Genomic DNA, 24,737 nt, shown 5'->3' with positions numbered 1-24,737 from the left:
CCTCCTCCCGTCCCACGGCAGCTTGGGGTGCCTCCTTTGCTGCGTGAGGAAAGCGAGAGCTTCAGCCCTGTCAGTCTTCCCTTTTCTTGCACCAGCTCATGGGTGTGTAACGACGTGCCTGGCTGTGAAGCAGCCGCCGAACCTTTCCCTCTGCCATGCCAGCGGGCTGCTCTCAGCCGAAGGCCCCGAGCGAGCTGCCCGCAGACCACCTCGCCGTAGGTCCGAAAGCCCTGCCTGCACCGAGGCGGTGCTGCCTGCTGCGGGGGCCTCCCTGGGAGAGGTGACAGCAGCCTTTTGCTGGTCCATCTGCCTGTCCCTGCTGATAAGCAGGGACACCAGAAGGGTCTGGGCAGCGAAAGTGTGTTCCCCGGAGGGGAAGGAAGGTGTGCGTCGGCAGCAGTGCAGCGGGGGGACCTCCCTGCGTTCTGGGCATCTCCTTCCCTCCAGCCCAGGGACCTTCAGCCGCCTGGGCACAGGTAGCCCTTGCCATTGCACCGGTGGCGCTGGCACAGCACGGTGACCCTTGCAGCGGTGCCCTGCCCCTGCCCGCAGCACGTTATCCCCAGAAGAAGGAAGACCAGGTCATCCTTGGAAGGATGCGGTGACCCTGGGGCAAGGTATGCCGGCCGTGCCACAGCGCAGTGACCGTGCCTATAGCGTGGTGTCCCCGCCTCTAGCACGGTGTCCCCAGCCGCATCCCGGTGACACCGGCTGTACCACGGTGGCGCATCCCGGGGCTGAACCTCGGGCTCGCTGGTGCCACCCTGCCCGTCCTCCCCCCCCCCCCCCCCCCCCGCTGGGCGGGTGGTTCCTCCCGCTGCCCGCACGCGGCGCTGCGGACGAGCCCACGCGGGAGGGGCTGGGGGGGGGGGGGTGTGTGTGGAGGGGCGGGCAGGCGCGCGGCCGGCGCGGGGCGCGCGCGGTTGGGCTCGGCGCGGAGCGGGCGGCGGGGGAAGATGGAAGGAGCCTCGTTCGGAGCGGGCCGGGCGGGGGGCGCCATCGACCCCCTGGATTTTCTGAAGCAGCCGCAGACCATCCTCCGGGTGACGACCTGGGTAAGGTGGAACGATCGTTCCGGCGGGGAAACGGGTGCGCGGGGCTCGGCGCCGGGCGTTGGGCAGTGCCCGCGCACCGGGCAGCGCCCGCGCGATCGGCAGCGCCCGTTGCAACGTGCGGTGCCCCGGGCGATGTGCGGTGCCCGTTGCGTTGTGCGGCAGCCGGGCGATGTGCGGTGCCCGTGCAGCGTGCAATGCCCGTTGCAAGGCGCGGGGCTCGTTGCGGCGTGCGGTGCCCGTGCAGCGTGCGGTGCCCGTGCAGCGTGCAGACCTTCGTGCAACGCGCGGTGCTTCTGCAGCCGTGCGGCGCTGGTGCAGCCCTGGCGGGTGGTGGCCAGCCGTGCGGCGTGGGGCTGGCCGGGGCCCGGCCGGGGCGACAGGGCTTGCTGGCTCCCGTGGGTGTCTGAAGGGACATTCCTTGGGAGCGGGGCAAGGTGCGGCGGGTGGATGCGCCGCTGCCCCTCGCCAGTTTTGTCCCCGGTGCTTGAGGAAAGGACGAGGGGATGGGGTGCAAATCAGGAGGCAGAGGACATTTTCCTTCCTTCCACCCTCCGTGCATGCGTGTGTGTGACAGAAGGGATCCGGGAGCCAGCCCTGCCCAGCGCCCGCTGTGCTTCTGAAAGGATGTCATATTTTTTTTTGGCCGTTTCTTATTTACAAGTTCCTACCTCGGAGCAGAGAGCAGAAGGTGGAATACGCTGTGCAGCCGCTCAGGGAGGCTTCGCTCACCGACGGTCCGTGAATAAGCAGAGCACTGATGCTCGCCGGGGGCCGTGGTCCCCGGCTGCCCAGGGGTAAGGGCAGCCACTGGTTTGCCTCCCCCAGCCTGGCTTTGACCTGCTAAGATCTGCAAGTGTGCGTGGCCCCGGGAGGTTGGCAATGCCTGGACCTTCCCCAAAGCCCCAGGTGGGGAGGGTCTGCCCGGCTCTCCCCGTGGCCGGCTCGTGGCTCCAGTGCTTGGCCGGAGGCTGCGGGTGAGCCGAGCCAGGCGTGGGGGGCTCGTCCTCGCCCATGTCGTGCCTCTGCTGTGCACGGAGGCCCTCGGCCGCCTGCGCTGGCTCTGTGTCACCTTCAGCAGTGCCGAACGCAGGCAGCGAGTGAAGGAAAGGTGTGATGAGAAGGTGCTGCCCTCCCAGCCGACACGGCGGGTGCGTTTGTGGGGCTCTCCGGGGTGGGGTGCCCCAGACGAGGCCCTGTACAGCACAACATATGAGCACATGAGCAATTCCAGCTGCAATCACATGCTGAAAGTTAAACCACATGCTTAAGTGTTTTGCTGGATGGGAGCCAGTACACTTTCCAGGGCTTTGAGAAAGCCCCCGACTCCATTACTGGAGAAGAAGGGAGGCCAGGTATGGGTCTGGAGCATCCAGCTTGAGGTGGATGTGGTGTTTAGGGCAGGACTCGGGCATCTGGCAGCAGTCATTTCCTAGAAGCATTGCCTCAGTCCAGAAAACTTGGTCTGGATCCACCTGGATCCTCCTCGCGTGGTAATGGCAAATGGTTGGCGATGGTGTTGGTTTTGGGCACAGTTAGATGAATTGGTGATTGACCCACAGATGATGAGTTAAGCTCCTCATAAAATAAATCTGCCAGCACGCACGCAGAGCGCTCACCATCCTTGTCATACAGAAGGAGATTGGATGCTGCTGGGAAACAGGGACAGAATATGGAATACAGAGATAAAATAAGCATCCCAGCTTAGAAAATATTCATACATGTATTCACTGGCTGGTTTATTCAATGGAGAAGTCATTTGTTTCGAGGTTCCGCCTTCACAGGGAGTCTGTGAAAACCGAGCACTACAGAAACGCATCAGCTTCACTCTAAAGACGTGCAGGGGGGCACTGGCGTGGACGAAGGGGAGATACTCGCTGTGCTGTCCCAAGCAGACGTGTTTGCAGCATTGGGAGTTGGCTCCAAAGCCCATTGAGCTCAAAGGGGGTTTTTTGGTGGGCTGGGGATCAGGCTGTGGAAGCTCACGTTAAAAGTCCTTTGGGCCACTTTGCCCAGGTCTCACAATTGCTGGCAGATCTGTCAGGGACCTTTCTCCATCACCGCTCTAGCTTGGGGGTTCAGAGCCCTGGCTTGCCTTCACTTGGCTGTTGCAGTCCAGTTGCCTGTATCTTAAACCAGTTCAGCTTTTACAGCTTCTTTCCAGTGTGAGCAGGGACTACAGTCGGGTGAGAGATAGGAGTGGATGTTTCCTTCCCACCTGCCTGCTTGGCCGTCGCTAATTCTTGCAGGTTTTGTAAAACAAAGTGTGACCAGGCTCCTTCTGAGCCGTTGTTTTGCTGCTCTTGCCAGATGGGACCCGTGTCAAGATGGAGAGCTTGGTCAGAGGAGGCAGCCAAAAGGGTTTGCCTGCGGGGTCTCTGCTGCCTTTCTGTTCTGCCCCGACACCCGTAATTGCTGCCCCGGGAGAGCGCAGCAGCGCCGTGGCACGTGCTGGAGTCTGTTCCTTATCGCACCGTGCTGGTGGCACGGCCCAACACCCCACCATGACGCTCCCTGATTCCCAAAGCAAACAGAAATCTTCCCGGGCTTTCCTTCCTGCCGTCACGGGGGTGATGAGCTGCCTGTGCCTGCACGTAACAGCCATGGGTGGTTGTGCAGAAGGCCCTTGACTGAGGCTTTGAGGATGATCGAGTTTAGGTGTTGGCGTGGGTTTTCTTCATGTGGTTTTCCTTCCTGTGCTTTGTTGTTGCATCTTTTTAAAAAGGTGTTTAGCCCGCGCAGTTGGATCAGACCTCGAAGACGTCACCTGCTGTGTGGGGCGGTCACGCTCCTTTGGTGTGGAAAGGAGGGAGCTGCCTGCGCTGTCCTGGTTTGGGTGGGAGTGCGGGTGATGGAGACCCACCATGAGGCTTTGGGGCCAGCCTCAGGTGCTTGATGCCAGCGACTCCGTGCCAGTTCGGCCGACGGCCATTGCTGGGGTTTCACAATGAGCTACCGCCGAAGGAGGGTCCAGCTCTGTTTTGTGACTCTGGTGGCTGCCTGGGGGCCATGGGTTCAGACTGGCGAACGTCTAAGGAACTGGTAGGTGGATGGTGACTTCAGTGTAGAAATCCCCAAATGTAAGTGATGGCAAAAGGGGGTTTCTGATTCTGCCTCACTCAGCGACCTCTTCCTGACAGATACAGTAATTCTGAGTATCTGAAGTGAAAAAACCACGCTCCTGGCTTGAGCTATAAAATCAAAAGCTGGAAAGAACCATTTAACGGTTCCTCATTCATCTCTTCCCTGTCCTGCTGATACAGTTTGTCAGATGAAGATGTGATCGCTCTTGTGGTTTCCTTTTGGGACATTTTTTGCACAGCAAACCAAACCTGATACTCACAAAGGATGCCCGCAGAATCATGAGTTCCTTTCTCTGTGACTGCCAGCACCAGCTAGACTTTCAAGTAGCCACAGAGCTTTGCAGGGGAATTGTTCATTTAATGTAGGTTTAGGTTTGGCTTTTAAAAGCAGTTCTGGAAGATATTTTCAGTCATTCCTGTGAATTCCACAAAGAGCAACAGTAAAAGCACGGTGCTTGGTCCCGTCGGTGCAGCCTGCTTGGAAGGGCTGGGGCACTCACGCCTCCCTCCACTCACCCAGCCGTTCCTCTGCCCCTGTGGAGCTCAGCAGGAGATCAGGTCCCTATTTTTACTACAACGTAGAGGAATGCTTAAGTATGTGCTTTAAAATGGTTGTTTCTTGCTCCAGTGACCCCCCTGTTGCTGCCTGCGTGACCTGCACAGCTGGACAACCTTGCCTGGAACCAACACGTCAACAGCTGCCTGACCCTGTCTGCTGCTGAATGAATTTGTAGTTCATCGCTTGGATCACTGGAGAGAGCTTTCCCTATGCAGTATTTTATCTCATTAGGCCCAGTATTTTGTTTGGGTTTTCCGTGCAATAGTCTTATGCTTTTAAGAGCAATACCTTTATTAAGGGACTGGACTAGGGCAGCCAAATCTGATGACTTGGCAGAGGCGTGGCAGCAAAGTGGTGGTCCCTGTAGGCTTTGAGATGCGGTCAGGAACTTTTTTTATGACCAGAGGTTACGTCGGCTCAGATCCAGCAAAGTCTTTATGCACTCGGCTTTGCAGCGGTACGGGTCTTAGTCCATCAGACAGCAGATCATTGTCTTTCATCAAGGCAAGTGAGCTTTGCTGAGCTGGGACTTCGGCAAAGGGTGTGCCAGGTCGTGGTTAGATGTACCAGGAATAGGTGGTGGTTCTTGGAGGGAGGGAGCGTGCCCTTTCTGTCCTGGTCCAGGTTTGGTTTGTTTCTCCAGAGGGATGGAAAGGGCGGTATTTGTGCTCATGGTGAAAGGTATGTTTATTTTTATTAGAAAAAACAAGCTCAGGAGCAGAAGAGCTAGGCAGCAAACGAAGAAGAATATGACTCCAGTATTGTTGCTACCCTGCACCCTCAGGACAGAGCACTTCTGAGGCGTTTCACACGCGGGGTGAAGCTGCTGGGGTGCTGGTTTGAGGTGCTGTGGGGCATACGTTTGGGTTTGCAGGGCTACAACACACAGCTCTTGTAAAGGGTTGGAGTTGGAGCCTGGAAAGCTGCTTTGCTGGAGCAGACCTTGCCTGCTCCAGGCGTCCTGCAGACGCAGATGGAGGTGGCTGCTTGGCGTACCCAGCACTGGGCTGAGAACTCCCCAGGAGACATCAACGAGAAATACAAGGTGGGAGCCCCAGTGCTACCAGCTCCGAAGAGCTCCCGCAGCCTTCAGGGCTTTCACTGACTCTTGAGCACTTGAGGCTCTTGGAGAAGAGCTTGTGCAAGGCTGGTCTGGCACTCAAGGAGCCCGCAGCGATGCTAAGAATCATTAGCGTGATCTTAGCTGCTCTGGACTTTGTCTGGTCTTGGCTGCTTTTCAGCAGGGTCACCAGATTTCCGTCAATTCTCTCTTTCTGTGGGCTATAGATTAAAGGCGGAACTTAAATTTAACATTTTTTGGTAATGGAATTATGTAGAAGTTTCACTGCGTCTGAGCTTAAAATGCTGCTAAATTATCATTTTCCTGTCATCACTGGTTCGAAACGCTGCCGGCTTGCCATGTGCTCAGATGGCATTACTAGATTAGGAACTTTGAATGGGCGCTGTGTTTCAGCCAGCATCTCTTGCCACATTAGAAAAAGTAATTCAGTAAAAATCGGTCATGTGGTCATCAATATGCATCCTTTCCAAGCTGATTAGCCTGGTAGACATGTCCATAAACCTATTACGGCCAGCATCATACCACCCCTTTCTGTGCCACAAACTGCGTCAGGTCTTTCCTTTGTGGTCATATCCATAGTCCTTGTGGGAGATCTGGCAGTGCTTAAAGTAGTTCTTGAGTCTTCACACCCTCCAATAAATTATGCAGATCCGTGCTGGAAACTTCCCCGTGACTGACAACTGTAAAGATAAACTGGAGAAGGACCCGGGACCCGATTCCCCCAGAATTTGAGCTTGGTGGGCGTTGAAGGAGGCTGGCCCACTGCCAAGGGTCTAACTCATCCCTGAGCGGAGTGTCTGCACGAGGTACGTATGCGACTCAAGGCGAGGGCTTAACTGGGGCTTAGGAAAACGCTCAGCGCTAGGCAGGATTTGGCCTGTGCTGATTTGACCTTAATTGTTTTCCCTTCTCATTCGGTAGTCCGTCCTTCGCTTGCTGGGTGGTGGCTCGAGGAGGGGAGGGTGCCAGGCAGGGTGGCGTCTGTCTCACCGATGCTCGTGTCGGCGCGGTGAAGGATCACCCAGACGTCGGTACCGTCTCTCTGTCCGTGCAGTTTGTGCCCAGCACCATGGATTGCCAGCTTCAGCACAGCAAATCAGCGGTGGATTATTTTTCTTCATGCATTAAATTTCCTTGACGTTGACATTAATGGTTGCTTGCGTGTGTAATCAAAGCAAGGTTTTGCAGTCTCCTACAACCCCACACCTTCTGGTAGTGGTTTTTTATAGGTCCCAAATCAAAGCGTAGTGCATCAGCAGTGGAAACATCTCACCTTAAAATGGCTGACAGTTCACACGCTGAAGCTTTCAGCTTGTGCTCCCTTGCGTTATTTGCTTTTTGTTTTCCTGGCGATGGCTGTGCTCAGACCGTGGGGTCTCCTGGAGCACGTTTTAGGTGCCTGGGCTACAGAAGGCTAAAAGCAACGTGGATGAAAAATGTGCGTGTCTTGGGGTCCAGCCGGCTCAAGCCCCGGGAGGGAATGTGGATCTGCAAAGTGTAGTTCCAGACCCGAGCCAGGCAGCCTGGCCAGCCACCTTCTTCCAGATGGTAAAAATCTGGTGCAGAGAAGGCACCGCAGGTCTCCCAGCTTTGTGCACACCTAAACCGGTGTCTCCATCGTAGGGCACACAGGCATCCCCAGCGCCCTGGGTTCCAGCGAGGGGCTGGCAGTAGCTGCCAGTCCAGCAGCCTGGGCATGAGTGCCTGCTCACTGCTCAGCAAGCAGCCTGCCCCCTCAGGCTCCCCTTTTCCTTTTTTTTGGGGGGGAAAGAATGAGATTTCACTGGGTTTCGTGCTGCGGCGCTGCCTGCGTGTCCGTGCTGCCCGCAGCCTGCCCGCTGTGCGCCGTCACCTCCCAGCCCCTCCACGGGGCACCGGGCACTCGATCACGATCCCCTGCACTTCACAGCCAGAGAGGACAGAAGAGGCAAGAGGTCTTGCCTAAAACAGGGTGCGTGGGAAGAACGGGAGGTGGTGGAGCAAGCAAGGCGAGTGGGCGAGATGTGCCTGTGGGTCCAGCACTTTGGATGCCAAAGGCAGCCTTGGAGCTGCAGGCTCCTGCCCAGATGCAGCCTCCCGCCTCGGGTAAGCAGTGCCCTTAGGGTGCTCTCCTGGGTTTTTAGGGTGACACTCAACCCCTGCCCCCCCCATGCTTTTGGCTTTGCACCAGCCATTTGCCAGAGTCCGGCGTGGCCGGCGTACCCAGACCCCGTCACCGATTGCTGCTGAGACCAGTCCTTTTGTCCTGCGTTACAGAAATGCTCGCTGGCCTGGCCAGGTGGTCCCTCTTGCTTGGAAGTAAGCTTTAAACTGGGGGAACTGGGCAGCTGGCTTTCATTAAGAGGTGAGGTCCCTGGCTTCTCGCTGGCTTGGTGTCACACGAGCTCCCTTTGTGCTTGCACAAGCGGCCGATCTGCGTCATCGCGGGTCCAAGCACTTCATGCATCTCCCTGCCCGGCGTTGTTCTCCCTCCCAGGGTGTGACTGAGGCCCAGAAGCTCCTTTGTGTGGCTGAAGTGTGAGTCTTAATGGGAGGGATGGGAGAAGACAGCTTTCCTCCTTCCCATCCCTCCCCGCAGCGGAATGCAGAGCGGAGCACTAATGGTCTGCGCTGCCGGAGCCGTGTGCTGGGGCTCCCAGTCGCTCTCTGGCACTGGGTAGAGGCAGGGCTGAGCAACCCACACCCCGGGCTACTGGCCAGGAGACCCCGAGCTGCAAGCAGATTTATATGAAATCTTTGACAGGCGGGATGCAATTTCATACTGGGGTGGCTGGAGGTAATCCAGTTTTCTTACTGTCTTGCACCGGTTCACCCAGCGAGAGTGAAATCTGTTGCGTGTTGGGGTGGGTTGTTCAGCTGGAAAATGGAGTGTCCTGTGAATGCTCAGGCTCCTCCACAAAGCCTGTGAGATACGGAGGAGCCCCGTTGGAAGGGTGGGTGGCCTTGGGACACGGTGGCTTGCGTGGCAGATGCCCCTGTGCTGTGGGTGCCAGCAACCTTGGCACTTGGTCCTGGGCGCTGTCACTGCCGCGCCTGGTCACGGGGACTGCGGGTTTGGGGACTGACCTGACAGGCAGGAGGAGGTGGGAGTCGGAGGAGCGCCCGTGGAGAGCAGGATCCTGGCATCCTTTCTCAGACCCGTAAAATCTCACTCGCCATGGAAAATCTGACCTTGTATTTTTGCTGTCAAGACTCTGATGGACTGGCTGTGGGCTTGAGCAAGTGCGGTTTGCAGAGGTCATTGGGAAACGGCGCCTGTTTTGCATGAACTTTAAAAAAATGGTGTGGGTTTTATTTTCCTCTGTCTACCCAGAATTTCTCCAAAAAATTTTTTTTTCAGCTATACTTAGAAAGACAACGCCAAATCTATTCTCACTCAAATCTTTTGCCAGCACCAGTTGGGGTTGTTTAATGAAAAACTATAAAATTTCCATCACAGGGGGAGGGGAAGAAAACCCATGGAAAGACTTGTTTGCACTGAAAGGCATGTTTTGACAGGAGTATTTCAGCCAGTGCTGATGTTTTGGGCCCAACCATCAAGTGCGTGCGCTTGCAGTTCGTTACTGTTGTGGCCTCCTGAGGAGGAGCCGCGTGTCCCATGTCACCTGCATCGAAACGCTGCGGGCAGCGCCCAGCTGAGGGGGACTCGGGTGAGCTGCTCGGGTCGTCCGGCAGCAAGAAGGATGCTTTGCTTCGCAAAACTCTCTGGAGCTTGAATTTAAGTGATTAAATCTCTGTTCTTTCCGTCTCCGTCCCAGAAGCGCTCCCTGGGCATCCTCCGTCGGCAGCCCCAGGTGTGCAAACCTGCGCGCAGGCAGCCAGGCTCCCTGTCCTGCAACATCCTCAATCGTATTTACGGGAGCCCTCCCTCACCCGCTGAAACTGGCACCCGAAAGCACAGAGAAGTGGTCCAGGTGGTTAATCCTGGGAGGGCTAAATAAAACACTTACCGGGGAAGCCGAGTACGAGTCCGCTGGGCAGCCAGCGAAATAATCCCGTGGAATCAGAGGTTCTCAATTATTCATGTTTTCCAGAATCACATTATTTCTTCCAGGGCCTGTTTTATAAATGCTGCTGCTATTTCTGATGGTAAATAACAATTTTGCATTATTTATGAACAGATTTTTACAACTGCTGATATTACAGCTGCTGCCAAAGCACTGGGAAAATTATTATTACTGTTTGTTGTCGTTTCTTTCTTACAATGCAGCCCGCTTGTTCTTTGCATGATGATGATGTGCCCATCGCGGTGTGACAGCCGAGCGCTCCCTCGGTGCAGCACCAGCGAGGAAGAGGGTGCAAATGCAGGCGGGTGACTCGGGCTGCTGTCGAGCTCGTGGCTGGTGCTCAGAGCTGAGATGAGCCAGGGACAGATAGGGGACAGGGACCCCAGGTGTGGTTAAAATTCGAAGAGGAGGAAGGCCGGATCATCTCCCTGTGCCAGCCGTGGGGAGGTCCAGGGGACAGACGTACTTTCTATCCCCTCTTCGCACTCCAGGGGAAATCGGAGGTTGCACCAGGGTTTTGCAGATGCACATTTGGAAACCCACGTTTCTAGGAGGGCGTCATTCAGGAACAGGCTAATTCCTGGGGCTGAGGAGCGTTTCCAGGGCAGAAACCCGCTCCCATAGACAGGGCCTCTGCCGGGGTGGAGATGCTGGTCCCCTCGGCTAAGAGAAGGGGCCAGCGCAGAGCCGCTGGGAGCCTAGGGCAGCAGTGGGAGGTACATGAGGTGTTTTGATGGCAAGAGCCCCAAAGAGCTGCTGCCGGGACCTGCAGGTGAATCCCTGGGGGATTTTGCAGGGTGTCGCCCGCTCCTGGCTGAGCAGGGCAGGACGGCCGTGTGCTGGGGGCGAGCTCTGCTCTCCTTCTCACCCCACGGTGGGACCTCCCGCACGTCTTTCGAGTAGCTCAGGGATGCCAGCTAAATTAGGAAGTAGGTTTCAGAGCGTCTCCACCACCCGAGAGGCCAGCTTGCTGCTGGCCTGAATTTTAAGTGCTAGAAGCAATAGGAGTCTGCTGTCACTAACAGACAGGGTTTAAAGATGAGCCCTGCCCTCGGTTGTCCTGCTGGTGGGCTTCTAGAGGTAGGAGTGAGCAGGGTGCAACCTGCTCATCCATCACGTGCTTGCAGATATCACCATGAAAAGATGGTGGCAAAGTCCCAGGCTTGGGGTGCTGGAGTTGCTGCTTGCAGGAGCTCCTACACACCTGGGGTAGAATGTCCTCCAGCTTCTGCTCGTCCTTTATTTCAGGTGACTTCTTACAGAGAAAAAAAAAAAAGACAAAACCCTCACCAATCCCTTCACATTTTGGTAGTTCAGTCCCTTGCAGATCCATTTCTTTGTTCTCCAGTTTGGAGGAGGCTTAGTGGAGATGGTCGGGGACATGTTTGCTAATGGGACGCTTGCGTTTGTAGAATCAGAGAATCACAGAATGGTTTGGGTTGGAAGGGACCTTAAAGATCAGCTGGGTTCCAACCCCCCACCAGGGCAGGGACACCTTCCACCAGACCAGGTTGCTCCCAGCCCCATCCAACCTGGCCTTGAGCACTTCCAGGGAGGGGGTAGCCACAGCTTCTCTGGGCAACTTGTTCCAGGGTCTCACTACCCTGTGAGGAGCTTCAGACAGAAGCAGCTCTGGCCCAGCTTCACCCCAGCGCTGGAAGGAGTTTGGAGGAGAGAAATCCGAATGAAATCCTTCGGGGCAGGCGGGAGGGAGACGTTTGGCCAGAGCTTGTGGGAAAATGTCTGTCATGAGGTTGCGTGAAAGCGCGGTTAGAGCTTCATGAATGGTTTGCTCCCAGTGGTTTCTGCTCCGTTTCACCCCGCTCTGCTAACGCTGCGCTTCGGGGGCGGTAGGAGGTGGCCCACGGCCGGGCACCGTGGGTGAGATGCAGGTGACTTTGCGAAGGCCACCGGCTGCAGCTCCATCATGTGGCTCTTCGGCTGCCGCCTCTGTCTGTCGCCTGTCTCGGTCTCGTGCACTTCGCGTCGTGCTCTTACTGCAGAAGACGGAGCGAGGCGTCCGGAGCGGGAGCTGCATCATACCCCGAGACCCCAGCTGCTCCCATGCCGGGGCGTGCTGGAGGAGCCTCTTGTCTCCCCTCCTGCATCCCTGGCCTCCGGCTGTGTCCTGCGAGGCAGGGAGGGGGCGTGCAGGGATGCGGGGAGCCCGTGCTGGCAGCGAGGGACGAGATCAGAGGTTCACAGCTTGATGGAGGGGCATCTGCACGCCTCGCTCCCCTCCCTGCTCGCAGCCTGGAAATCCAGCCAGCGCCGTAGCGCTCTCTAGGCTCTAACGGAGCAGGTTTCGGAGCGAATTGCGATGCAGCTCCTGCGTGCTGCCTTTGGGGTCGGAGGCATGAGGGAATTACTTTATCACGCAGCCTTGTGAATGGCGTTCATTTCGGCAGCCCGCCGCGGGCTGCCATCCGGCTCCTTCCCTGCCTGCAGGGACATGACACACCCTCGGGTGCCGACAGTGGGACCTGGGCAGCCACCAGCAACCCCCCCCCCCCGCCCTTTTGTCCTTCGCAGGGCCAAAACCAAGTCACTGGGTGATGGATGCAGGCGCTGCATCCTTCAACCCCTGCTAAGCCAGGTGAAAAACTGCCCTGTTGTCCACAGGGCAGCCTGACCCCCTGCCCCGCTGCACCCAGGTGAGCTGCTCCCCACCTCCCCATGCCGCCGTGTTCCGGCCCCCTCCACTGGGCATCCAGTCCTCCCCCGGCTCAGCCTGCTGAGCAGCTCAATTATCCTCTGTAGCTTCATTTCTCCCCGCTCCTCAGTTACCCAAGGGGGTTTATTGAGAACAGCCTGACAGCGGAGAGCAGCACGAGCAGGAAGACCGTGCAGAGACCTGGCCTATCCGTTTATTTTTTCCCCCCAGCCTGTCTGGAGAATAACATCTCTTAAAATACTCTGCAAACTAAGCCACTGAAAGGCAGACAGGCTCACAGAGAAGGAAAACCTCGGTACCATCCACCAGCCCGTTGCCACCAACCAGGCGAGAGTCGGGATCTGTCGAACCAATGCCACGTTGCCATGGAGTCAAAGACAGGATTGAATCCGGTTATGTTGCTGTTGGAAAAACAGAGTTAAATGTAAACAGCAGCAAGTTGTGTTTTCTCCTTCCTTCTGCAGATCTTCTCCATCGTGGTGTTTGGCTCCATCGTGAACGAGTGCTACGTGAACAAGGACAGCCAGAACCCCGAGCTGCTCTGCATCTTCAACGAGAATGAGAGTGCCTGCAGCTACGGCATTGCCGTCGGCATCATCGCCTTCTTTGGCTGTATCTTCTTCTTTGTCGTGGACCTCTACTTCCAGCAGATCAGCAGCGTGAAGGACCGCAAACGGGCCGTCCTGCTGGACCTCGGCTTTTCAGGTACGTCTCTGGCTTTGCTGTGCTTGCGAAGGGCGATGCTGGCTCTGCGGGCAGCGCCGGGTCGTTGCTGGGCCCTGCGGCTCCACGCTCGAGTCCTCCCCTCCCCTCCTGTGGCATGGCACGACTCGTGTGCCTCAGCCAGGGAAAACAGGGGTGACAGGTGGGTTGTCCCATCCAGCCGTGAGCTCAGAGGCAGCAGCAGGGAAGCTGGTGCGTGGTGGCTTGGGGACGGTGGGGTTTCCCACTCGTCTGTGTCACTTCTGCAATCAGAGACATTCACTGAGCTCAGTTTGGTGAGGCCACCCAGAGAAGTGAAGCTTGGTGGTGGCATCTCAGAGACCAGACGGGGCATTTTACCCTCCCACATCTCCTATTTCTGGCTCAAGACAGTGTTGTTTCATCAGTTACATCTGGGCCTGTTTTGACTTGGTGCCTGTGTGTTTTGGAACGAAGCAGAAGCGCGCCTCTACACACCGCTGTCATCCCCCGCTGCCTCCAGGACTGCGGTGTGCCGGTGGGTCTGAGGCTCCCAAGGGCTGGCGCAGATCTTCTGCACCGTCTTGAGCCCCTTGGCCTGGGGCTTGTCCTTGTGAACACGGGCAGGCAGGTTGCCTTAGGCTGGGAGAGGCCGTTCTCTGCTCGCCTGCTGTGGGAGTTGCCTGGCTGAGTTTGCAGCTGGTGTTCTCCATCTCCAAGCTCTTGTGTTAGCAAAGGCCGAAGGTGATTTATCCAGCGCAGGCGTCGCTGGTGGCTCTCTGGTCCCAAATGAAAACATCTGTCATCTCCTCCCTGCGTTTGCCTGTTGTTAAGGGTGTTCTCTCCTTGCTGGAAAGCTTATTCCCGTGGTGCCAGCGTCCAGCCCTTGCTAGATGATATTTACAGCCCCTTCCGTGGGGCTCGGTGCCTGCAACCCTTCGATTCAAACGGAAGGGGAGCATCACATCCATCTTGTGGCTGATGCTGCGTGTGGCGGCGCGAGGCTCTGATCCTCCCTGCCTTCCACCTCGCAACAGCCGTTCTCTCCCCTGCCGGGCCTGTGAACGGTACCGCTCTCCAGCTCTGCCTCGTTTCTCTTGTGCGCTTGTCACGCGTCGTGTGTGCGTTCACGGGCTTCAGCAGCGAGCTGGAGAAGGCAGGTTCTGCCCTGCAAAGCCTCTGCCGTGCGGGGGTTGTGCTCTGCCCTGGCGCCAAGCTGCCGTGTTGCACCGGAGGTCTGCGCTGGTCGATCCGCACGATGCCGCTGTGGTGGCAGCGGTGACGTTCTCTAACCCCAGGATCGAGGTGTGTTCTCCGGGTGCGGTGTGCGGGCAGAGGCGTCCTGCTCCCTCGGGCCATCCCCTCTGTGGGCTTCTTGGTAGAAGACAGGCAAGCCGCTTCCTTGCTGGTAAAACCAATAAATCACTGACGTGGAGGTCGTGTGGCCGCGAGCCTGTGACTGACCCAGTGTCACCTATCGGGGTCTGCGAAGAGCGGGCTTCCGTAGCTCCCCTCCAGCCCGGCATTGCCTCTTGACGCTGCCTGCTGCACCTCCCCTCCAGCAGCTCCTTACCTTTGTCGCCGCTCTTGTACAGTCCCCGCTTTCCCCTCCTAACGAACCGTTTCCCACAGAGCGCCCTAGAAAGCGCTGTGCTGAAATCCAGCTCGGTGCTGACCTGCAGGGGACCGTTGGCCGTGGCTCTTGTAACAAAGCCCGTGGTCGCAGGGGAGCACATCTCCACCCGGTGCTGGTTTTCCCGCCTCCTCCTCAGCCCAAATCCAGTGCAGTGCTGCTGATGTGCACTTGCCCCACGGCTCCCACGGGAGGGTGCCGGTCCCTGGGCTCCGGCAGGAGGAACTGGTCGGTGCGTTTTGTCCCATTCCTATTGTTGTGCCCTCACTTTTCTAAAATTAGGGCTGCCCCAAACCTTTCTTACAGCCATACTGCCGTGGCCTGCACTCCCACTCACGTGGAAATGCCAGGCAGTTGGCTGCTCCCAGAATAAGCGTCGATCCAGGCAGATCCCGCAGCAGAGATGAAGTGCAGGGTTTCCTTGGCACCTAAAGCCTCCGCAGCTCCAGAGATCCCAGCCCTCCATACCCCCTGGGCACCCGACCTGCCAGGAGGCAGAGCTGACCGGCGTCATTTGCCTTGTTTAACTGCCTCCACCTTAATAACCCCTGGGGACTTCCCCTGTGGGATCCGTTTAGGCTGTCCCCTTCTTTTCTCCTCCCCACCAAGGATGGGATTCTTGCTTTCCCCTTGCTTCCTTGCAGCCGTTTCATCCTTTCTCTCCGTACGTGATCTCTGCATTATTGCTCGATACGAAAGCTGAAAGTGCATCTGGGAAACAGCGGGGTGAGGAACGTGCTGGGGTACGAGGGAGCATTGCGGGGTGAGAAGAGCAGGTCCTTTCCGGCCCTTTGCCCAGGTCACCCAGGAGCCTGATGCCGGCTGCCAGCAGCGAAGCAGATGTCAACTGGCAGTTGCTGTCTTTGGGGGTGGGGGGGGGGAGTTAATGAAAGCGTTAACCCACGACTTTCTTTCGCTTGAAGGGAAGAGGACTTGTGCCTCACATCGGGGACAGATCAGAGCCACCAAGCCGGCTGGGGGGAGCGCTGGGGTGCGGGCAGGGGTGCAGGCAGGGGTGCAGGCAGGGCCACCGCGCTGTGCGAACGGCAGTTGTGGCTTCCATCTGCGCTTGCAGCTGCTCCCGCGGACGTGCGCGCGCTTGGGACCGGGCTGTAATTATGGCTGCAGCCCATCTTTCCTGGTGTTTGCACTCTGTTGTCTGGATCCCGAAACGATAATTATCTGCTGGCTCTTGCCGTGCTTCCTGGCGTTCTCCTTTTCCCCAGCGTGCTGAAGGGTGCAGAGCTGCTGCCGTGCCTGTTTCCAGCTGGAGTTGGGACCGGCACGGGCGGCTTCCCCATGCCGCTGGCAGCTCGGCCCTTTGCCTGAGGCTTTAAAATTCGTGGGTAGCAACAGACGCCTCCAAAACACCCACTTACATCTGATGCTGTAAATACACCGGGGGCTGGGTGTAGGGACCAGGACTGTGCAAGTGCCAGGTGAGGGCACAGCCGTGTTCCTGGTGAGGTGCCAGGAGCGAGGGGAGTCAGCTGCGACCCCGCGGGTCTGGTTCACGTTATCGGGTGCAAAGTCTCGTCTCGGAGAAGCGCTGGCGGAAGGTGAACATGAGCACGAATGGAAGTAAGCGCTGGTACAGGAACAGAAATAGTTCCCCTCGAGCTCCCTGGGAGGTCTGATCTCGCACGCAGGCGTGTGTCAGTCCTCTGAACAACGCCTGGCTGGTGTTTCTGAAGATGCTCCCCGTGCCTGTCCCCCTGTCCTCCCGCTGGCACCTTCCCCAGGGCACTGGAGGGAATCCTCCTTCTTCTCAGGGGTCCAGGCAGAGCTGGGTGTGGAGGAGAAAGGCTCCGGGAAGTCCACATGGCTGGCAGCAGAAGCGATCCCAACATTTCTGGCTGAAGGAGCTAATGGTTTTAGCCCTGGGAAGGTCAGCGTCTCGGAGCCGGTAGCTGCAATACCCAGCGCAACCGGTACCCGTTAGGAGATGTGCATGATGTCATTTTAACTCTTGGAAACCCTTCGGAGGCGCCGGCGATCGATGGGGCTTCGTGCCGCTGGTCGGCCGGCAGCCCCCGCGTCGCGGCCGTGGCTCGTGCTCCGCGGCAGCGTCCCTGCCCCAGAGCGTGCGAGGGAGGACGAGCTGCGCCGGATCGAGCGTTCCACGATGAAACAGTCCCCTCCCCAACCAGTCCCCGCTCTACAAACCAGTGACACCGCCTCGTCCTGTTGGAGAACCCCCGTGTCCCTTGGTGCCAGCACTGCACGGGAGCGTTGTCCCTCAGCATCCCTCTGCTCCCCGCAGCGCCGCTCCGAATGAACCTCTTGGGAGCTGCTCGTAGGTTTCACCTCTGCTCTTTCGACCTCCAAACGCCGCTGTCGCCAGGAACGTGTGGTTTTGAGCGAGAAGCTCCGGGCTCAGGCTCGCTCCTCGAGCGCGGGAGGGCAGTGCTCCCCGCTGCCGCGGCGGTTGCTCCCCAGGTACCCGGAGGTGGGAGCGCTGGAGCCGTGCAGCAGCTGGAGATGTGGTTCAGCCTCTCCTGCGCCGAGACCTGGAGACCGCTACCCACCACGCTCACCACGCCCTGGTCGTCCGAAGCTGCAGCCAGCGCCGTGTCTCGGGCATGCATCTTCCCGTGTCCACGTTTGGGGGCTGGTTCTGCTTCCCCGAACAGGGACCAGCAGCTGGTACGAGCCCCGTTAACACAGAGCTGGGGAACGAGGAGGCATCGCTGTCCCCGCGGATGACCTTTGAGGAATAAGCCCCGGGGGTCGCGTTTGACACTGATGACAAGCGGGTCATCCTAAGGGGAAGTGAAAATGTGTATGGAGAGATTGGGGGCGGTTTTGGTGGCAGGCATTAGCTGTACTCAGCAAAAAAGGGGCTGTTGCATTAGTCTGCAGTTTGGAAAAGGAAAGCCTGGATGATCCTTGCGGGAGGTCGTGTTGCTGGGAGGGCGGTTCAAGGGCTCAAGCACGGCCAGGCTGATAAAAGCATCGCTGGTCAGGAAGCCCCGGGCCCAGTTGTGCAAGAGAAGATGAGGAGTTTGTCTTCTTAAAGTGCAGTGAGGAGCAAATTCTGAATTAAAAGGCGAGGTGTGCGGTGAGCCCTGTAATTCTCGCGCTGGCTGCGGGTGCCGGCATGCGTTTTGGGAACAGCTGGCCAGGGAAAGGGGAATAAAGGAAGCTGCTTTCCTCTCCCTGCAGCCAGACTGTGCTTCGCAGCCGGCTGCCCCGCGGGACTGGCAGTGTGGCTGCTCATACTGATGTGCTGAGGAGCCTTGGGAACGTGCTGGGTCGCTCAGCTTCCCTCCCGCCTGCCGGTGCCCGGCGCCCACTGACACCCACTAGTCGGCGGGTGGAGGGGACCTTTGTGCTGGGGGTGCTCAGGAGACCCTTAAAACAGCATCGTAGAAGGCTCCAGGTTGTGCAGCTCCTCCTCCCAGCGCTGGAAGGCGTCACAGTCCTTAACACTGTGCGCTTTTGACTTGCTTCCTGACTGTTTTCTGAGCTCCTTGGCATCAGGCAGCGCTGCTGGCTGGTGATTGAATTAGGGGAGCTGCAGCCCTATCTTGCTCAGCCAGCTTTGGTTCCAGTAAGGAATAATCACCAGAGCGGGTTTTGCACAATCCCGCAGAGCCCGGAGAGGCCGAGAAGAGGAGCGCAGGCAGCGGCGGGCAGCGGGGCTGAGCCGAGCTCTCTCACGTGAAGCCCACGTGCCTCTCGGCTCCCCGGGCGGCCCTGCTGCATCCCTGCCCTGGGCACGGCGCGCGGGGGATGCGCTGACGTCCCGGGGTCACTCGTGACCGCCGCGTTCGGAGCAGGGCTTCGCCTCAGCCTGTCTGTATTCCTGACTGATCGTGCCTTGCCTTTTTTTTTAAGCTCTCTGGTTGTGTCCGTGGGTAGGACCGAGGCGTAGCCCATCGCTGTAAAGCCCTCTCCTGCCCCAGCCGAGCAGGCTGGTGCTGCTCCCAGGAGTACAGGCTCCTTCCTGGGGGAGGTTTGCAGGATCCAGCCCGAAGTCTCCAAGAGCCAGTGGTGTCCAGGGAGCGGTGGGTCGACACACCGGGGTGCTGGAGCTGCGTTGGTGGCACCTCCACGCCTGCGAGCGGGCTGAAATCCTGCCGGCTGTGAGGACCGCACGTCCAGAGAGGGTGTGCTGGTCCCTGTAGGGCTTTGAGATGGAGTTGAGACACGGCTGAGCTCAACTGCAGGCAGGCAGCACGCTGGGTGACCCTACAAGGTTCCTTCCATCCCTGTTTTTCCAGCGATTCCAAATCAGCCTCTTTTAAAATAGTTCCATTTGGGCCGCGGCGCGGGCCAGGGCACCCGAGATCACCCAAAATCTGGATGCGTCAGCCAACGGGGGTCCCTGCAGCAGGGGAGGCGGAGGGCAGGGGCAGCACTGACCAGCTCTCTTCTCTTTCAGGTTTCTTGTCCTTCCTGTGGTTTGTAGCTTTCTGCTTCCTAGCGAACCAGTGGCAACGGACGACGATGAGCAAAGGGGTTTTGCAAGGAGCAGACGCCGCCCGGGCAGCCATCACCTTCTCTTTCTTCTCTATCATCGTCTGGGTGAGTTCAGCTTTGGAGCTAAGGTGGGGAGAGGAGAAACGAAACCTGCTCTGGGCTCAGCGCTGAGCTGGCAGGAGGAATCGGGGGCACGGTTTGGAGAAGTGAATCCTGGTGGGCAGCAAGGGGCTGTTCTGAGGAAACCTGCGGTCCCTCCAAATAGAGATGAAACTTGTGGTTTCTTTACCCGGGAAGCATCGGCTCAGTCCCCTCTCACGGGGGAATTCCAGACTTCCCCTTCTCCCACAGCTGGAAAGTCGCGTTGCCATCAAAAACGTGTCACCAGCCACGAGCTGCCCTCATTTCAGGGCCTCGTTAGACCCCCGGGGGTGGCTTGGTTTCAAGCAAATGAGTCCCTCAGGAGCGGATCGCTGCAATGAGCTGCTCTCACAGGATAGCAGGGGAATTTTGGGGGCTCTCAGGCTCATCAGCTCACCCTCGGGGGAAGCCAGGCTGCCCCTCCTGGAGGCAGGGGCTTGCAGAAACCCCCTTTGCTCCTGCTTTTAGGCTCTGGCCATCCCCGGGGCCATATAGTGGCAGAGGGACATTTGCCAGGGGTGTGCAAAACCCCGTGGGGCCCCTTGCCCACAGCTGCTCGACCCCATATATGCCTGGGGGTGTCTGCGTCACTTGGGGGGCTCCTGCTCCAGAGGCTGCACGTGGAGGAGCAGAGATGGCCCCTGCAGCAGCACCACCACCCCCTCCAGCTTTTCGTGGGCAGGGAGCACTCGAGATGTGCACTAATTCCGTATCGCCTTAAAAGAATTGGGGCAAAAGCCAGGCTGAGGCTTTCCAGCAGCAGGCCTGGCTCCAGTTACTCGCCAGTTTAACTGCTCCCCGCTCTATTATTATCCAAATAAATCTCTTTTAATCCCAGCTCCCTTGCAGCTCTTCTCCATCGCCGTATTGCCAGACTGCCCGTTTAATGCAGCCGCCAGGGAAGGGAGCCTGGTGGGATGCTCTCCCCCATCCCAGCCGCATCTGTTCCCGCCCCGGGGAGGGCAGCGGGGACACTGCTCCCCTGCCACCGCCATGGAGGATGGCCGGGCTGCGGGGTCACACCGGCGGCCCCTCCGCTGCTGCTGTTCAACCCGGGTGCTCCCCTTGATGGGCTCCCCACCGGCACCGGGGAGGGGGGCGCTGGGTCGTGGTTGGGAAGCCATTCTTGGTGCCTGGGGGTGGTTTTATTCCCCCCCACCCCCGCCCCGAGCCTGTCGTTTCTAAACTAATTGAATTGTTAATGAAACCTCCTGAAATCAGAGCGAGCAGTGGTGCGCTCGCAGCGCTGCCGCCCGCCTTTCCCACGGTTTGCGACCTGAATACTGGCAACCTGGACGGGGGCGAAGGAGTCTCGGCAGAACTGACCTGTTTTGCTGGCCCGGGACTCGGCAGCTTCCCTGCCCCCGTGGCAGACGGGTTTATTGGTGCCGAGGGTGCCACATCTGCCCAGACGGGGACCCAAGCGCAGGCTGTGACCCCCACCCCAGGCAGAATTTTGGGGGTCAACCCGTCACATAGAAATGGCTTCTTTAGCGTTAGGGGTTGTGGTTTGGGGTTGGTTTAGCTCTTGGCTTTCATGGAGCGGGGCCAGGAGCCGCCTGGGGGGGCTGCAGCGTGCTCGGTGCTTTGCAGCGAGCCGGGGGGGATGTGGGGTCCTGGAGGGATGCGGGGATCTTGCGGGGACGTGGGGTTCTGGGGGGACGTGGAGTCCTGGAGGGATGTTGGGTCCTGGGGGGATGTGGGGATCTTGCAGGGACGTGGGGTCCTGGGGGGACGTGGGGTCCTGGGGGAAAAAGGGGTCCTGGGGGAATGCAGGGTCCTGGGGGGATGCGGGGTCCTGACCGCGGCGCTGCCACCCGCCCCCAACCCTCCTCCATCCCGCGGCAGGTCGCGCTGGCGGTGAAGGCGCTGCAGAGATACCGCCTGGGGACGGACATGTCGCTCTTCGCCACCGACCAGTTCGCCACCGACCCCAACGCGGCGTACCCCGGCTACCCCACCGGCAGCGGCATCGAGAGCACAGAGACCTACCAGAGCCCCCCCTTCACCGAGACCTTAGACGCCAACCCGAAAGGTTACCAAGTGCCAGCGTACTGAGGGGCGGGGGCCGCGTACCGAGAGACCGAGTCCTCCGGGGCCGTACCCTGAACCGGTCGATCGCAAATGTATCCAGTCCCATTTCCTTCGTGTGGCGAGTCAGTGCTGGGTTCCTTACTATTAGCTAGTTGTGCAGTGGATTCTGTACAGTGGTATTGGTTCTTGTCTTACCTGTCCAAGGGTTTTATAAAAGCAGTGTTCCCTCTAAGTCAGAAGGAAGGAAGGTTGCTACCGCCTCACCTACCCGTGGCGAAAGATGAATAAATCTCTGAGGCTCGGCGCCGGGCAGTCGGTGTTGGGCTCTGGGGAAGCCCAGAACACCCCTCCCCGTTAGCCAGCGCCGTCGCTGAGGAGTTGCTGGTTTATCTCGTTCTTCCAGTGTTGACACAGAATCGGTCTCGCGGGGGCGAGGGCGGGCGGCGCTGGGGAGGTCGGCCCCGTGCCCCCCGCGGAGCTTTCCTGGACGTGTTCCGTGGCAAGTGCCAAATCCACAAAGAAATCGGCGGTGGCTGTGTTACTCTTATTTGTGTGTATTTACTGTAAAAGCAAGAAGCCAAACGGGGCGTCTCAGACCGAGCTTAGGATGCAGGCGGCGGGGGGGGGGCAACGTTAAATACCCAAACGGCTGCTGCGCCTCACCGGGGTTCTGGTGGAGGGTGTACAAAGTTACGGTTCGAAACTGGAAACCAGTTCAGCGGTAGCTGGCCGCTGCTGAGGACTGGCCCTTTATCAGCAGAAACTACGGCGCGTCGCAGTTCCACCTCTTCACGGAGGGCTCGGGGGCGGTTTGTGAGTGGAGGTGCTGGTTGGCAGGGCTGGGCGCTCGCTCCCGCTCACACCCCGAGCTGCCCACGCGGCCGGGTGGGTGTCGCGGCGCCGCCGAGCCGATGAGGAGCGGTGGTTTTGTCCTGGGAGCAGCCCCCCGTCTGCAGCAGAACCTCAGGCGTGAGCGTCCGTGTCGCCCCGCGGTCTCTGGCAGTGAGGAGTTCGGATGGAGACGGGGAAGACTCCGCAGGCCACTGAAGTCCGGCGCGCGGGGGGCTCACGGCCCCGTCTTTGCCGATAGCGGGAGAAGAGGGCGGAGGAAAAGCGCCCGGGAAAGAGGCTCGGTTTTGCTTCCCAGCCGCGAAATTCCTGCCTTGTCACAGCTGACTCCACGCGCAAAATCCCGGAGGTCCTTGCCGGCGACCTGCTGCTCTCCCCGCCGGCGCGGCGGCCGGGCTCCCAGCCGTTTGTCACGAAGGACTGAGCGGAGGAGCTGAAACTTGCCTTCCCGACCGCCTGGGTGGCAGCTCCGGCCTGAGAGGTCCCCCCAGCTCCCGGCTGCTGGGGAGCCGGCGTTTCGCCTCGCCCGGCGCCAGCGGCGCGCTGCCTTCCGCCCTCGCGACAAGCAATAGTCCCCGGGCTGCCCCAGCCCTCCTTGTAGCAAGAGCATCCAGCGGGGGTTTTGGTTGGGTCATGGTTAGCCCAGCTCGCTTTGCTGCCGAGCTGCAGCTCGTGAGCAGCGCCCTCATCCCGAGCCGTCCTTCCCGGGGACCCCGCGCGGTCCCTCGGGCCGGGTTCGACGCGCGTTCGCAGCGCAGGCCGGGCTTGCTGGCGCCCAGCTCCTCCCGCTCGCCCGACGGCACCGGAGCTGCGCCGGCGGGTGGGTTTCGGGCAGCGTTTGCCAACCGGGACGCTTCTCCCGCGCCGCTGGAGCCTCCCCGGGCGGCGCAGCCACGCGCGGTGGCACCGAGACGCGACGTCCCACCGCAGTCCCCGCCACAGCGGCGGCAGAGGCGCCGGCTCTGCCTCGGGACACCTTTGGGGTCCGAACACGCCGGGGCCCTGCTGCCCGCGGGGGTGTCGCTGGCTTGGCTGAGGCAGGGAGCAAGGAAGAGGTGGCCCAGGGGCATCTGCTGGTGGCCTGTGCCGGGGCGGGGGGGGGCTTGCTGAGCAGCAAGACGTCCCCGCACTAAGCAGACCGGGGACACCCAAATGCGGTCTAAGCCTAAATTAATTACGGGACCCTTGTGATTTTTCTAGAGTCAGCCTTGCTGGGAAAAAAAAAAACAACAAACCAACCAAAAGGCAAAGGATTTGAATACAGGGTACAGTAGAACTGTAGCAATATTTTCCTTAGAGGGAACACTGACATTTTAGCAGCACAAACAGTATTTGTGTTAATATTTTAGCAAAATTATAATCAATTTAAATGTTTAAATTGATTGTACGTGAGATAATGTTTGTTCGGTACATTGTATTTTTTCTAACTATATAACTGTTGCAGAGTTTCCTTGTAACCGTAAAGAACTAAAGCTCTGTCTGACTGCGGGACGTGTCCTGACCCCTGGTGTAACCGTGCTGAATATTACAACATCTGAATGTACGCACCGAGGCCTGCATTGCCTTTCTTTCCCCCCACCCCTCCCACCCGCCGGCGGTGGGACGCAGAAGGGGCACCCCCCCCCACCCCCCCACCCCCACCCCACGCACGCCCTTACGCCGGGCCCGACCTCAAGAGCAGCAACGGGGACGACATCAGCACGACTTCAGCCCCCGCCGGCCGAGGCACCGTGGTTCTTCTCGTGCTTCTTCTCTTCTTCCAGCTCCCCAAAAGTCGGTGTTGCCTCTAACGTGCGGGCGGCACGGTGAGTGTGCAAGGACTTGGCTGCGTGTAGCTGGGCAGGAGAGGAGGAGGAGGAGGAGGAGGAGGAGGAGGAGGACGAGGAGGCTTGGGCACCCAAGAGGCTCCCTGGCAGCGGGAAGGCAGACCAGATCGCTCCTTGATTAAACGGGAGCTGGGAATAACATGTTCGGCCACACCAACAGCCACCTCGAGGAAGCTGAACCGCTGCTCCCTCTGCCACCAGAAACGTCAGTCCGCGCTGCTGGAGGGGAGGACGTCCCCGACGGGGTGGCACTGGGAGGAACGGGTCTGCCTCGTGGTGCTGGGGCGGCTCTGCAGGCAGCAGGTACGGGCAGGCAGCAGGTACGGGCAGGCAGCAGGTACGGGCAGGCAGCCCACAACTGGTGTATTTTTTTCCGGGCAATACTGACAGGTTTATGTCCGTAGTTGCCCCTCCAAGGCTGTCTCAGCCAGGCAGGACGGGACAAGCCGTCACTACCGGGGTACCGCAACCCCCGAGACCCACACGCCGTGGCAAGAGCGTTTGCCCACCTTCACCCACAAACACGTCCTGGTTTGTGGCCCAGCGCCTGCGCAGCTCCCCGGCCCCAGGGCTGGTGGCCGTCACCTCACTGAGCTCAGCCGTGCTTAGAGGCAGGGGGAGACGCCGGCCCCAGCCCGGCCAGCGACGCCACGCGCCTTCCCCTTGCCCGAAACCCTCCTTCCAGGCTCTTG

General features: G+C 59.1%; 1 protein-coding gene across 1 annotated transcript; it reads left to right on the top strand.

The window, feature by feature from the left end:
* The first annotated feature begins 956 nt into the window (after window positions 1-956).
* On the top strand, window positions 957-21,394 carry SYNGR3 (synaptogyrin 3). Its single transcript, XM_086473105.1, has 4 exons — window positions 957-1,055; window positions 12,921-13,161; window positions 19,158-19,300; window positions 21,185-21,394. The coding sequence occupies exons 1-4, from the start codon at window positions 957-959 to the stop codon at window positions 21,392-21,394; spliced, it is 693 nt and encodes a 230-aa protein (XP_086329231.1).
* The last annotated feature ends 3,343 nt before the right edge of the window (window positions 21,395-24,737 follow it).

This window comes from Leptosomus discolor, chromosome 14, assembly GCF_034619465.1.
Source record: "Leptosomus discolor isolate bLepDis1 chromosome 14, bLepDis1.hap2, whole genome shotgun sequence".
In the NCBI taxonomy this organism is placed as follows: Eukaryota; Metazoa; Chordata; class Aves; order Leptosomiformes; family Leptosomidae; genus Leptosomus; species Leptosomus discolor.
The sequence above is the reverse complement of the archived record's forward strand: the minus strand, read 5'-3'. Positions and strand labels throughout refer to the sequence as shown.

Coding starts and splice junctions, on each gene's coding strand:
- SYNGR3 (XM_086473105.1), top strand. CDS start 957: ATGGAAGGAGCCTCGTTCGGAGCGGGCCGGGCGGGGGGCGCCATCGAC. Junction 1,056..12,920: donor TCCTCCGGGTGACGACCTGG/GTAAGGTGGAAC, acceptor TTCCTTCTGCAG/ATCTTCTCCATCGTGGTGTT. Junction 13,162..19,157: donor GCTGGACCTCGGCTTTTCAG/GTACGTCTCTGG, acceptor CTTCTCTTTCAG/GTTTCTTGTCCTTCCTGTGG.